Source organism: Lissotriton vulgaris, chromosome 1_1 (assembly GCF_964263255.1).
Source record: "Lissotriton vulgaris chromosome 1_1, aLisVul1.2, whole genome shotgun sequence".
Lineage (NCBI taxonomy): Eukaryota > Metazoa > Chordata > Amphibia > Caudata > Salamandridae > Lissotriton > Lissotriton vulgaris.
Window position 1 is genome coordinate 1,317,982,677 of NC_141685.1, and position 15,658 is coordinate 1,317,998,334.

At 46.8% G+C, this 15,658-nt stretch overlaps 1 protein-coding gene across 1 annotated transcript in view; it reads right to left on the reverse strand.

Moving 5' to 3' along the window:
- TFCP2 (transcription factor CP2) overlaps nucleotides 1-15,423 on the reverse strand; it is a 311,771-nt gene extending 296,348 nt beyond the window's left edge. The window contains exon 1 of the mRNA XM_086965818.1: nucleotides 14,620-15,423. Coding sequence (XP_086821944.1) covers nucleotides 14,620-14,741 — 122 coding nt within the window. The 5' untranslated portion in view covers nucleotides 14,742-15,423. The remainder of the gene's footprint in view (nucleotides 1-14,619) is intronic.
- Nucleotides 15,424-15,658: the final 235 nt, after the last annotated feature.

The following is a 15,658-nucleotide window of genomic DNA, read 5'->3' on the forward strand; positions in this document are numbered from 1 at the left end:
AAGCATTGCTAAAGCAATGCCTTAGGCGAGACCTAATAAAAATGGTATGTGGGATTCCTCTGCCAGCCTGCTGTCTATCCTTATGTTTGAAAATACAGATTACTTAAAGGAGGAATATATAATCCTGAACAGTCAAAATGTTTGACGGACTCCACATAAAAAAACAGCGATGCTCTGCCTTAAAACGCTGAGGCCACCGAAGCACGGAGGAGACTGGAAACACATTATTGGGCCAGAATTGTGGCTGTCGGACACCCACGCCAGCTCATAGCGTGCTCACACAGCTGGCCTGCTGGCACGCACAGAGGCGACCAGAAGGGTTCCAGCCCCCAGCAATGGCAACATGGTCAGTTAGCTTACGGACCTGCAGCCCTCCAAAGATATACCGAACTGAAGTGTTCTTTGATTAAATGTGATTAAAGCACAGAGCATGCAGCAAAATAACGAGATTAGCAGAAGCTCAAGAACACCCCAGTGCTGAACTTCAGGACCATGTGTGGTGGACGGAGACCCATTTAATAAAAGCCGACCGTTCTTCATAAAGTGAAATAAAAGTGAAGTATGCAAGCTCTGGCAGCACACCAGGTCAAAAGACTGTAGGCACGTCTCTTGTGGTCACTCTGAAACAAGCAAATTAACTGCACTGCCAGCAAAATCAAGTGTCCAGGTGCAATAAAAGAAATAAATGCTGCTGCAGATCTTGGCCGTTGCTCTGTTTAGTAGGTGTTTGATGCACTCGCCACAAAAAAAGCCTCTTCCATCTTTTGACTCAATGAGCCACCTCTGACCTTGCCCGCGTGTTTCCCTTTAAAGCAAGTCTCAAGTGCAGTTGGAGTGGTGACAGGAGACTGGCTTTTATAGGCCTTTCTAGAGCTCTTTACAGATCTGATATGTGAAACGACCTTGAAGTAGCGGGGCTCGGTGGAGACACTGATGGCCGATAAATATCGCAGCGCGCCCTCATGGAATAGATTGTGGCATTCTCATCGTAATATTTAACTCCCTTGGCTCGCACCGAGATACGCAGAGCGAGTGGAGTGTTAGTGGCACTTGGTCTCTTCACGAACGATTTTCTGAAGCAGGGTTTGCGCCCCATCTTTGTCAGTGTGGTCCTGTCCAGGTTCACGCCCTGCTGTGTTTAACGGCACGGTCGATATTTTCAGCAAGCAAGAGTCTTAATAACAAGGTTGACCAATAAAAGAATAGTCGAAAATCGTCCTAGACACTTGGGGCACTAGTGATCTATCTTGCTTGTGAAAACAAGAGCTTTTCCAAAATAGCATGCCTGGGATGTAGAGCTCAGGCGTTTAAATACACATACCCAATTAAAATAACTCCAATGCCTTTACACGAAGAGACCCACCTGGATATTTTAAGACAGCCGCTTACGTCTGATGTAAAGCCTCGGCTTCCCGAATTGATGGCAGTGCAGGAAACGCCCGGCTTGTCCATGTAGACAGATATAAAGCTTCGAGTTAAGAGAAAGCAGGCAGGCATTGCAGAGCACACCGCCATCTGTTTCCAATTAACGTGCCAGCAAAACAGGCAAATGTAAACAAGCGCGGGCGCTATAATTGAAAACAGATGGCGCAGCTGCTCGCTCCCGCAAGGTAAAGCACATGCACGAATGCCCATTGGAAACAGTACAGTACATGCACGAGTTTCCCAAAAAGTCCAGACTGATTCCAAGATGTCACTCCTACGCAGCGCTTGCGAGCTGCCTAGGCGAGACTTAAAAATAGATACAAAGGCCTGACTGAGAAGGAATAGGCTAGTATAGGACTGGTTCGAAGAGCTGTTAACAAAAGTGACACCCGCATGTCTACCTCCGTTGCAAGTTGCTCTCAGATACCACCTGCATCCCCCAAAAAAGAACCTCACCACACACAAACACAAGTATTTAATGCTTATTATTTAATGCTTATTAAGAGCTGCTGTCACCCGAAAGGTGACAGCTTTACCCCACCAGTTTTTGATACTGGTTTGCGATTATTCACCCCAGGCGATCAGGACATCTGGATGGGCGATCCTTTCAACACCTACAGTTCAAGGAATCATTGAGAATATGGACAACCTTATATTAACTCTGTTGTTCTGAAAACAATCCACAAGGAGATTGTGATGAGAGAGGGGTTTTAAAGAGACAGTCACGAATGTCTAGGTTTAATCAAATCATCAAATATATATATACACACGTCTTAGATCTAGACAAAAAAAACCAAGCATTTGCAATGCAATAGGTCTCGCATTAGGAAAGTTTGAGCTATTGGTCTTGTAAATGACAATGTTTTTATTTATGTGTTGGTTTTGAAAATAGCTAAATCAATAGTTTTGTCATTTACAATGCCAATAGTTATAACTTTCGCGAATGTGACAACTATAACCTGGGGTTGCGCTGAGTGATGCTGTGGTGGTGCTGAGTGGTGCTGCTGAGTGATGCTGTGGTAGTGGTGCTGTGGTGGTGCTGCTGAGTGGTGCTGCGGAGTGGTGCGGAGTGATAATGTGGTAGTGCTGAGTGATAATGTGGTAGTGCTGAGTGATAATGTGGTAGTGCTGAGTGATAATGTGGTAGTGCTGAGTGATAATGTGGTAGTGCTGAGTGATAATGTGGTAGTGCTGAGTGATAATGTGGTAGTGCTGAGTGATAATGTGGTGGTGCCGAGTGGTGCTGTGGTGGTGCCGAGTGGTGCTGTGGTGGTGGTGCTGAGGTGATGTGGTGGTGCTGAGTGATAATGTGTTAGCGCTGAGTGGTGCTGCTGAGTGATAATGTGGTAGCGCTGAGTGGTGCTGCCGAGTGATGCTGGGGTGGTGCCGAGTGATGCTGGGGTGGTGCCGAGTGATGCTGGGGTGGTGCCGAGTGATGCTGGGGTGGTGCCGAGTGATGCTGGGGTGGTGCCGAGTGATGCTGGGGTGGTGCCGAGTGATGCTGGGGTGGTGCCGAGTGATGCTGGGGTGGTGCCGAGTGATGCTGGGCTGGTGCCGAGTGATGCTGGGCTGGTGCCGAGTGATGCTGGGCTGGTGCCGAGTGATGCTGGGCTGGTGCCGAGTGATGCTGGGCTGGTGCCGAGTGATGCTGGGCTGGTGCCGAGTGATGCTGGGCTGGTGCCGAGTGATGCTGGGCTGGTGCCGAGTGATGCTGGGCTGGTGCCGAGTGATGCTGGGCTGGTGCCGAGTGATGCTGGGCTGGTGCCGAGTGATGCTGGGGTGGTGCCGAGTGATGCTGGGGTGGTGCCGAGTGATGCTGGGGTGGTGCCGAGTGATGCTGGGGTGGTGCCGAGTGGTGCTGTGGTGGTGCAGAGTGGTGCAGAGTGGTGCAGAGTGGTGCTGTGGTGGTGCAGAGTGGTGCTGTGGTGGTGCCGAGTGGTGCTGGGGTGGCGCCGAGTGGTGCTGGGGTGGCGCCGAGTGGTGCTGGGGTGGCGCCGAGTGGTGCTGGGGTGGCGCCGAGTGGTGCTGGGGTGGCGCCGAGTGGTGCTGGGGTGGCGCCGAGTGGTGCTGGGGTGGCGCCGAGTGGTGCTGTGGTGGCGCCGAGTGGTGCTGGGGTGGCGCCGAGTGGTGCCGAGTGGTGCTGAGTGGTGCTGAGTGGTGCAGAGTGGTGCTGTGGTGATGCAGAGTGGTGCTGTGGTGATGCAGAGTGGTGCTGTGGTGATGCAGAGTGGTGCTGTGGTGGTGCCGAGTGGTGCTGAGTGATAATGTGGTGGTGCTGAGGTGGTGCTGAGTGATAATGTGGTGGTGCTGAGTGGTGCTGTGGTGGAGCTGAGTGATAATGTGGTGGTGCCGAGTGATGCTGGGGTGGTGCCGAGTGGTGATGTGGTGGCGCCGAGTGGTGCTGTGGTGGTGCAGAGTGGTGCTGTGGTGGTGCAGAGTGGTGCTGTGGTGGTGCCGAGTGGTGCTGTGGTGGTGCCGAGTGGTGCTGTGGTGGTGCCGAGTGGTGCTGCCGAGTGGTGCTGTGGTGGTGCCGAGTGTTGCTGTGGTGGTGCAGAGTGGTGCTGTGGTGGTGCAGAGTGGTGCTGTGGTGGTGCAGAGTGGTGCTGTGGTGGTGCAGAGTGGTGCTGTGGTGGTGCAGAGTGGTGCTGTGGTGGTGCCGAGTGGTGCTGTGGTGGTGCCGAGTGGTGCTGTGGTGGTGCCGAGTGGTGCTGTGGTGGTGCCGAGTGTTGCTGTGGTGGTGCCGAGTGTTGCTGTGGTGGTGCCGAGTGGTGCTGTGGTGGTGCCGAGTGGTGCTGTGGTGGTGCCGAGTGGTGCTGGGGTGGCGCCGAGTGGTGCTGGGGTGGCGCCGAGTGGTGCTGGGGTGGCGCCGAGTGGTGCTGGGGTGGCGCCAAGTGGTGCTGGGGTGGCGCCAAGTGGTGCTGGGGTGGCGCCGAGTGGTGCTGGGGTGGCGCTGAGTGATGCCGAGAGGTGCTGAGTGGTGCTGTGGTGGTGCTGAGTGATAATGTGGTGGTGCTGAGTGATGCTGGGGTGGCGCTGAGTGATAATGTGGTGGTGCTTAGTGATAATGTGGTGGTGCTTAGTGATAATGTGGTGGTGCTTAGTGATAATGTGGTGGTGCTGAGTGATAATGTGGTGGTGCTGAGTGATAATGTGGTGGTGCTGAGTGATAATGTGGTGGTGCTGAGTGATAATGTGGTGGTGTTTAGTGATAATATGGTGGTGCTGAGTGATGCTGGGGTAGCGCTGAGTGATGATGTGGTGATGCAGAGGGCAGAAAGGCACAAAGAACGAGTCTAACAGAGGGCAGAAAAACGAGTCTAACGGGGAGCAGAAGGGCACAAAAAACGAGTCTAACAGAGGGCAGAAAGGCACAAAAACCGAGTCTAACAGAGGGCACAAAGGCACAAAAAACGAGTCTAACAGAGGGCATAAGGGCATAAAGGCAGACAAGGGAAAAACGAGTCTAACAGAGGGCAGAAAGGCACAAAAAATGCTTGTTCTATCTGCAGCACCCGTGCCTCAATTTGGAGTGGGATTAGGGCCAGTGCTTAATTTGAGCCGGTGATTGCTACTGGTACTTATTTCTGAGGACCTTCACATATTTTTCTCCATCGGATATTTTTCAAGAGCAAGACAGTGCTTTAAATGGGCCGGTCCTCACAGGTAGCCTGACATGTGTACCGGCAATTTTTCGCTGCCAATGAGAGTAGCAGTAGTAATAACCGGTAGGCTCCGTGGTACTAGTGAGGCTGTGAGTGCAGAAGCTGTCAGAACGCTACTCTGACAGCCAAAGTGCCGCTCTAGACATGTGCCGACTTACTGACCTACTGAGGAGACGCTCATTTACATTATGTTAGTGTGTTCAGTTTCTGGCAAGCTCAGTATCATGCTGTGAGTGATAAGAGTCCAATCAGACCCTGCACTGTAAATCACAGGTGTGAAGTTGTGCGCACACTGGAATTCCTGGCAGTCGGCTCAGAGTAAGAAAGAAGAAAGCTGTGGGAGGTAAGAATTAAAAACAATGTTTTTAATCCTGCTGTGAGCCTTTTGTGTGAATGAATGTCTGCTTTAGAGTGTGGGAGAGCGGAAGCGAGAGCATTGGGACTTTCTCTGAAGGTATTTTAAAGAAAGTGTGAGGAATGCTTTGTGTGTGCTTGTCTGCTAGTCCTTGTGCCTGTGTCTACGCATGCTCATGGGCAAGGTAATGTATGAATGATGTGCTTAATACAAACAAAAACAAGTCAAGGGCCCATGATAGCGCTTAGACGCAGTGTACATCTGACTGAGGAGGCAAGCTAGTCCAGATGCATTAGGGGCGAATTTATACATTCCGTTCTGCTTGACTCACGCAGAATATGAGCATCAGCTGAGAGGCCACTATTTGAATGGGCATAATGACAAAGCTATTTAACTGCCTTCAGGACACCTCTATTTGGAGGGTTGCAGCTAAGTACTGTAACAATTCCCGCATCTCAATGAAAGTCATTTTCCTGACGGTGGGAGGACGGCACGCAGCCAGCCCTGCTAGGGTTCAAACTCACACTCTGCATCCTGCTAGGACGTTTCTCCAGCAGATGAGTTACCTCCTACCACCATCATGCACAAGTTACGAGGGGCCAGCTGGGCTATAGCGCACACACGGGTCACAACGACCTTGAGGCGCTTTCACACGAAGTTCAAAAAAGTTCCATCTTGAAAGAGTGAGAGATGTTAAAATTAAAGCAAGTCAAGGGTCCATGATAGCGCTAAGACGCGGTGATCATCTGACTGAGGAGGCAAGCTAGTCCTGATGCATTAGGGGCGAATATTCAGTTCTGCTTGACTTCCGCAGAATAGGAGCATCGGCTGAGAGCCCACTTTTGAATGGGCAAAATAACAAAGCTGTATTTAACTGCCTTCAGGACACCTATTTGGAGGGTTGCAGCTAAGTACTGTAACAATTCCCTAGTTGGGACCAGTTAACAGCTGTGGGAGTGTAATATTGGAGGGCGGGGCGAAAGAAAGAAAACAAACTGCACAGAGAGTTGGGTTTAAACAGAGGGTAAGTACAGAAAAGTGTGCAAAGAGAGGGAGCAGCGAATAAATTGAAGCAAGATAAAGAATACACAGCGAATTGTGCATGTATGGAAAGATGAGAAAGTAAACATCAGAAAGTCTGCAGAGAGAGATTGTGGAACGGATGGAAGCAGCGAGAACTGTGCACAGAGAGGTGGCTGAAGACAAGAAACAGAACTGGGCATGCATAAGGAAGATAAGGGGTGAACACATTTAAACTTTGCCTACAGAGAGAGCACAGGAAGTGGGAATGAAAACACTGATGCAAAAAAGGGAAAAGAGAAGGTAACCAGAGAACTCGACTGCGATAGAAACAAGAGACAGGAAGGGCAATTGGTGAAACAAGCTCTTGGCATTGCTGTGGGGAGGGGGGAGGAGAAATGCGACACGGCCGCCAGGCCGTGAAAACTGCGAAATGAAAGCCTTTGATGCAGCAGGGGGCTGAGCGGATCCCTTTCAAGTGAAGCTGCTGGTGGCACCACGCTGGGGAAGCAACAGATGGCTGGCTTTCAGGTGCACGCGCTTGCTTTTCACGAGCACAGCATCAAATCGCCAATGGTTAAGCTCTCGTTAAGCCCCAATATCTCTCGCAAGCTCAATGCGCACGCGCATTGACAGGCTCGACCTAAAAAGACACTTTAATGCGTACAGGTCATTCAGTAAAGGAACTGAAAGGCCCAGAATCGGACATAAAATCTCACATGGGTGCTAAACACCAATCAAGGTAAAGCATCTGTTCTTTGGATAATGTTAATTGATAGGAAGTTTGATATTTGTTAGTTTGAATCACAGATGTACCTTGGGTTGGACAAAGCACATTATGGGTTAGAACAGTTATTTGAAGTGCTGCCTCAGAACAATTGTGGCGACTGATTTACTGTGGAGTTTTCAGTAAGAAATGTGTTCATTTTGGAGACTCTAAAATAACTGTGCGACTGAGTCTACACCATCTAAGTTATATTTATTTGAATACAATTGTAAAGCTATGAATCGATAGAATACCAAATACTTGGAAATTAAATCAGTAAAATAAGAAGCTTTGATGTCTTTGAATGTGATAATTAAATTGTGAGGAACAGTTGTACTCAGCTATTGGTGCAAAAAGGAGAAGTCTCATCATGTTTGGATGTCCACGAATGAAGTGGTGTACGCTGGTATACATTATCATAACACATGAAGGAGCTCGTGAGCACTGTGGAGGGTAAAGTTTTGTTATCACCTGCTAGTTTTTAAGTGGTGACGACTTTAAAGTTTTAAAGAGATTTAGATGTCTAGGCCGAATATGTATTCTAAGTTTTTAATAACTTCAAGTTCAGATGAAGTTCCTACAAAAGCAGTTTGGGGAACAAAACACCTGTCTCGGTATATGTGCTGTTTAGCTCCGAAAGCATCTTACTTTGGTTGATGTTTGATTGTTGTATTTCTGTGGTACATATTAAATATTTATGAGAAGACACTTTGTTCGCCTAACGTTAGTAAACGACAATCTTCTCCACACCAGGGGACACAAAATATGTGTTTGCTAACGTGCACGCTTCCATTTTTATGTGCTGAATTTTATTCAAATTGTTTGGGACATTAGGAGCGAAATCTAATCAAACATGAAAGCAGAGTAGGAGTGAAAATCCAGGTTTGTGAAAATACTTTCGGAGTTAATCCATCCTACCTTGATATTAATTGCTTGTGTTGTGTACCAACACCCCCCTCTCCTCCCCCCCACACACACACCCCCTCTGGCTTATGATGGGGGTTGGGGACAGTCGGCTGCCTGATGCCGTTTTGCAGGCATGCCACTTCTGAGATGTCAGTCCCTGACAGTGGGGTTTCTCTGCGCTAAGGCAGGAGGAAAGAGGCAGGGACACACACAGACAACTGAGGGCAGGAGGAAAGAGGCAGGGACACACACACAGACAACTGAGGGCAGGAGGGAAGAGACAGGGATCCACACACAGACAACTGAGGGCAGGAGGGAAGAGACAGGGATCCATACACAGACAACTGAGGGCAGGAGGGAAGAGGCAGGGATCGCTGCCTACGTAGGCGAGACCTATAAACTAAAATGAAATTCAGTTTTATGTCAGTCAGAATTATGGTGGCCTCCAGCCGCTCATTGCTACCTTATTGTTGACTAATGAGCAGAGAGGGTGAAGCGCTGGTGTAAAAAGTGTGAAGGCAATGGTAAAATGAGCCAAAGCAACCGGCAGACAGGTCAGATATTTTATTTTGCAGTCTGTGTCAGAATATCTATCAAGACCTACACATTGTACTGGACATGTGAACTCACAAACACAAACAACGTTCAAAGGTTACACAAGGAGTCCATTGGAGTGGTGCTACGAGGTGAGCATGATAAGCCCAGAGCGATCGCTGTCAATGCTAAGCACAGGTGAGAACATCCTTCATGGTTCAAGAGTATATGAATGCAACTGTGAGCTTCTTTGTATGTGTGCTGGATGTACTGAACCCAAGTTATAGGTTTGTAATGCATAAATGTCAGTGGCAAGCAAAAACTTCACTGTCTGCAGGCTAAGGGATGAGAGGTCTGGGTGAGGGGTCGGGGGTCTGTCGTGTGAGGATTATCAATCGAAATGCTTTGTTCCTGATACTGGTTAGAGGGCATTTATTCTCTCACCCTGCCTCTGAGTACCCCTGTAATCATGCCGCTCAGCTGACTTGTGTGCTAACTAAAACTAACACAGGTATTTAGATAAGTATCATAACAGATTTTTTTTTTTTAAATCGACAAAAGAGCCGCTTTCACTTTCATCCGTCTGAAAGCTTTCTTGTCTTTATGGGGCCAACATGGTCCCATAAAGATAAGAAACCTTTTACGACGAAAGTAAATCAACTGAGCCCGTCCAAGTGGGCTGTCTGGAAAAAACAGAAAAGTCTACGTCAGGGAATGCTCTTTCCCAATGGCTGGCCACAGTTTAGCATAAACGGTGATGCCAGCCAATGGGAAAGAGGGGCGGGGCTTAAAGCCCGATACGCAAAGCCCTTCCAAATCATAAAATCTCACCAGCGAGACTGCGCATGCGCAGCCTACGCAGGCGAGATCTATAAACTAAAGGAAATTCTGTTTTACGTCAGCCGGAATTATGGTGGCCTCCAGCCACTCATTGCTACCTTATTGTTGACTAATGAGCAGAGAGGGTGTAGCGCTGGTGTAAGAAGTATGAAGGCAATGGTAAAATGAGCCAAAGCAACCGGCTGACGGGTCGGATATTTTATTTTGCAGTCTGTGTCAGAATATCTATCAAGAACTACACATTGTACTGGACATGTGAACTCAAAAACACAATCAACGTTCAAAGGTTACACAAGGAGTCCATTGGAGTGGTGCTACGAGATGACCATGATAAGCCCAGAGCGATCGCTGTCAATGCTGAGCGCAAGTGAGAACATCCTTCATGGTCCAAGAGTATATGAATGCAACTGTGAGCTACTTTGTATGTGTGCTGGATGTACTGAACCTAAGTTATAGGTTTGTAATGTATAAATGTCAGTGGCAAGCACGAACTTCACTGTCTGCAGGCTGGATGCAGCGCTCCTCATGTTACACCAGTCCAAAGTGCTGCATTTCTCTAATATACACCATTAGCCCATTGTCAGAATTCTATTGAAGTGAATCTGTTGGATGCAAGCCATAATGGATCAGAGGGTCTCACTCAGATGAGCAGCAATAATGGTGTGAAGGCTGTGGAAGATTTTTCCAGCATGGAGTCTCAGAATGTCCCACTGGACCATGAATGCCTAGATGACCATTAAGGTCAAGCTATAGGCACACTGGTAAGGTCAGGTGTTAGTGACACAACAGTCAGCCCCTGCAGTGATATATGTGGGACTGAAGAACTGCAGGGACGTGCCAGGTCATGGGCACTAGGGGCATACTGTACAACGTTAAGCTAAGCCGCATGGACGGTCACCCCTGTAAATACAAAATGTGATGTGATTACATGTTAAGTGTTGTGTGCTGTATATGTTAAAAATACCAATAAAGAATTTTTTTTTAAAAAGAATAAATAAATCAGATAACTTGGTCAAATGAATCAGGATTAAAATCAACAAATACATTCAACAAAAGGAACTTCGGCTCCAGATTGGCACCTCGCCTCAAAATCCCACCATACAAGAGAAACAAGCATTACATAGCTAATAGGTCTCGCTTTTGGGACTTTATAAGTATTCAGTTATACAGCACAATATCCTTGGTGTAACAAAATCAACTGTTGCATGGCGAAACACTTATACGGTCCCAAAGGCGAGGCCTATTGGCTATGTCAAAGCTTGTTATGATTTACAACAGCAAAGTGAGAGTGTGATCGGTGTAGGGATTACTTTAAAATCAAGCTTAAATTGATATAGCTTGTGTGACTGGCAGAACGCCTGAAACAATGTGGTAATTAGTAGGTTGAATTAGGATTTATGGAAAATGCAAACAATGCAGCTTATTAAACGCTACTTATGCAGTACATTGTCGCATTATTGTCTACCTATCATGACATTCTAATAAACTGAACAGAACCCAGTAGATTAGAAAATGCATTGGTTAATTAACCCGTTGCCAGCGCTGAAAATATTCTGCGCTAGTGCGGAACGTTCCATTGTGCGAATGAGATTGGAACTTTCAGCGGACGTGCGCAGCACTAGCGAGGTAGTGCACGCGACGACCGCTGAACGTTCCCCGCACGTAAGGGGTTAATAAAACACTGGCAATTCAGAAAATACTATTTGCGATCAGTGAATGTTTTTGTTTGCTTGGAAACATTGCAATTTCTTTTGTCACACAAGTGTATGCAACCCCTCAAAATAAATGTCAGTCTTCACACAAGAAGTACCCCTAACATTCTGTACATATTTATTATGTGAGTGTATTGTTAGGAATCAATATAAGATTCAATATATTAAGCCTTAAATACAGGCCCCAATCAAATCAAATACAGTTTAAAAAATACGAACAGGCTTACTACACATACAAAGTCTGAATACCATGCGTGCCAGGAACACGTCGAAGTGGGTATCTGTAGGCACGAAATGACACTGTTGAAACGAACATTTGGAGTAAACAAGGCTTGGAGAGGACTTGGAACATGTGTTGTATTGTTTTTATTTTTCATTATCGCCAAGTTCCATACATGTTTATTTCACAGTGTAGCCGTAACAAATACACAATCTTACACATATACACAAACAGGCGCAGAACAGAGAGCCATTTATTCACGCAACCCCTTAAAAACACTTGTATATAAAGACGAGCGCAGACACACAAACAAAAATACATTTAGGCCATGCAAACGCAGGCACACATACAGGTAACTACACACATATTGAAAAGAAACACACACAAACACACACACACAAACATCCTTTCAAACACACTAATATGCATTGATGAGTGCGGTGCGCATACAAATAAACACAACGCGTTCACTCGGGCAAACACACACAAATGAATAGGCGCACACACACACCACACCACAGACAAATACACACGTGCATGTGAATAGGCACAGACACATATACACACATCCTTACAAACATACTAATATGCATAGATGAGTGCCCACACAAACACAATGCACACACTCGGGAAACATATCAATGAAGAGGCACACACACAAACACGCACCTGCGAGTGAATAGGCGCACACGCACCACACATACACACACAGACATGAATAGGCACAAACACATACACACATCCGTACAAACACACTAATATGTATAAATGCGTGCCCACACAGAAACACAATGCAAACACACACAAATGAAGAGGCACACACACGAATGAAGAAACCCATTCATAACGTTAATTCGTATTACAACAATTAATTATTCAAGTACATTCCTCCCTCCCCTTTTAGTATTTAATTTGGCTGCACCCAGCATTAAGTCAGACTTGTCTTTAACATGCGTTGCTTACTTGAGGAGATTAAGGAGCTGCTGCCTTTAAAAGTCCACTCACTTCATTTATATGAAGCAGAGGTCGGGGAAGCAGTCCACAAATCTGAGGCTAGTGCTTTCACAAGGCCCTGGGCCCTTCCTGTCCCTAAGCTTGCGCTCTGGATTCTTTCCGTTGTCATTCATTCAAAAATGTGCCTGCTGTCTCGGCTGTCACAGGAGCTTTATTTCAGCAACCTGACCTGCAAGCCCCTTCAAAACACTGCATCTTTCACTGGCAAACACCGGCGCTCCAACAACTCCTGCCTGCACCGGGGCTTGTGGCTGCTGTGCGAGGCGCCTAGCAATGACTGCGGTATGAACTAAAGCGCAGGACTCGCAACTTATTTACAAAGCACTCGGTAGGAGTGAGTTGAGTAAAGGTGTGACTGGCGACCAGCATGCACGGCCTGCATTACTTTTTAAGCAGCGCTGGCAATGCCTGCTAATGTATGGACAAGCCGTAAACAATAATATAGGACTTCCGCCTGAGAAGGGTGTTTATCATTATGGATGGGCTAAAACTAGCAGGCGCTGTAACACTCTGCACGTGTGACATACATGCGGCCTGTATTTTTCACTTTCAGGAGCGTTGCAAAAGTCCTGGCTCCGGAGGCATGGGGCAGAGCGCACAAATTTCTTTGAAGGCGGAGGAACACAACCAGTTACAACTTTTAGACTCAGCAGCTCAAGCGCGGCCGCGCGAAAGCTAAACAAAAAAAGCACACAAGTGGTGCGCGCGCCACAGCAAGCCATCTGTTTTGAATTATTGCTCACGCGTCTGGACACGATAATTCAAAACAGATGGCGCCCATGCGGGAAACCGCAAGCATTAGGCCATAAGCGAAGCAAAGGCGCGACATGCACCCGCCTTTGCCCAATTGCGTGCTGTCTTTGTTAGAAAGTCGCACACAAAAACCAAAAGCCTGTGACAAAAACAAAAGCACACGCACGAGCGTGTGGTCAGATTTTAGAAGCCCTTTCATAAAGTCTTACAGTGCAACGCATGCACGCTGCGCTAGGCTCGACCTAAAAACATAGGTGGCACATCTTTCTCTGTTCAAGAAACCACACTATGAAATTCATTACCCCAAAAATAAGATACACAGGAAACTATCTTTTTTTTCAGGAGACTACCCAAGAGTTGTCTCTTTCCTACATAATCACCATACTCCAACACAAATCACAAATGTACACTATATCCTTCGGTAGATAAACATTTAATTTGATAATATGTATCTTGATATATGTATTTCTTGATGTAAATATGTACTTATGTATCTAATGTATTACTTTACTCCTACTGTAAAAAATAAGTTAAAAAAAACTTTGCCTCTGATGTACTACCCTACATTTTACCTTATACCTCTCTAAATATATCCTTGATCTCCACTCTCTGACTCATCCCAACCCCCATTCTTCTACTATGATTTCCAAATGAACCCTTCTAAATTCTTCCTTCACCTATTCCTCCTTTGACTCATCACAAAACTCATTTTATTACTAAGATCTCCCTAAACGATTTCTAGAGATTCTTCCCTCCATCTCTCCTTATACTCATCCCAAACCTCATCTTACTTCTATGATTTCCTATTAAACACTTTCTAGACTCTTCCCTCTTCAATCACACCATTCCACCCATTATCCTTTTCAATCCATCTAACAGAGAGTCACATGTCCACCACTCAAATGAACTCAATTTTCACAATACTAATTCACCATTAATCCTTTTTGGGTTCCAGAGTAGCATGCTACTCGCCGAAAAGCGGGCGCTTTAACGCCTTGTCAAGGGTAGTAAGCACTATATAAATGAAATTACAAAACAATACAATATATAACACGTACTTGTGCAAGTACAAGGCACCTTTAATGAATCACAACCACTTGCACTGCCTTGATTCAGGTGTAAAAGCAACTTAAACAAGATAAAAGCTTTGTAAATTAACCCAATTGCAACTATTGGTTTGCCAGTCTCTCCCTTCCTCATTGCTCTTAACGCCAACTTTCCAAGAAAGATCGTCAATCAGAAAAGAGAAGTATATAATTGAATGGCACAAAACAGACAACTACGCGCTATATAATATTTCACCACAGACACAGATGAGCTAATGGCATGGGAAAATGTTTTTACGTTAGCAGTTATGTACGCAAAAGAGGTACGGATACCAAAGAAAATTGGCACATTTGGTAAACTCATACCTCATGCTGTAGGCTCCAGCTCCCAACTCTTGGCCAATCCCGGAGAGGCTGGCATCGAAGTCCTGTACCAATCCTGACTCGATGACTTCATCTGCAAGCGGTAGTTTGAGAGCCCAGGCCATTTTAATTCACTAGTTCGGTCCACCAGCCCCAAAAATAAACCCCTAAAAAAATCCTGATGATTAGAAATTGTTTACATAGACTATCCTTTTGATAATAGCCCGGAAAAAAATCATACTGCAAAGTTAAAAACGTGTGTAAAGAAAAATTAAAGCTGTCACTTCACTGCTTCAGTTCGTCACTGGCTGAATCCTCATACTTGTTGCTTGATATAGCACTGCAAATTAATGGCGATATAAACTACTAAAATGATACTTAGTGAAAGGTAACGATTATTTTATTGGGAAGCAAGTGGTGGACTGGTAATGCTCGTACGCCAGCTTTGCAAACCCTGTTCTGAGCAATAAGGCGCTCAATAAACATCAATGTGGAGGAGCGGGGTGTACAGGGAGGAACGGGGGCTTTGCAACAGGCATACCTGCCCAGCCACCAGAATGAGCCGGGAGGCTCCCGACCCTGGGCCTTACCTCCCCCCTCCCAACAGGGGCATGTAAAAACCACAGAGCACCTCTGCTGTCTCTGCGGGCTCTACGAGACTTCCATGTATGTAGGACTCTAACCCGACTCCAATGAGCGAAGGCTGAGAGCAGCGACCGGAAAGCTGGTTTATGCAGATTGGCAGAGTGAAGGACGGCACTGGCGGGTCTTGCTGTCTGCACTTCTTCGCGAAGCCTGTGATTGGTTACAGGTATAACCCCGCCCCGGAAAAGGCGGCTTAAGCAGCCGGAAGAAACAGTCCCAGTTGCAGCGCCGGAAACAGCCGTTCTACCGGCCCGGAAGAAGGGTCCAGTGGTACATTTGCGATCTCTTTAGAGTTAACCGTGTCTATGCGTGCCGGGACTGGGCTGAGGTGCAGTGCCGACGTAGGCTGATCACCGAGGAGGGCGGAGGGCCGCACCACTCCTGCTGCGAGTCAACA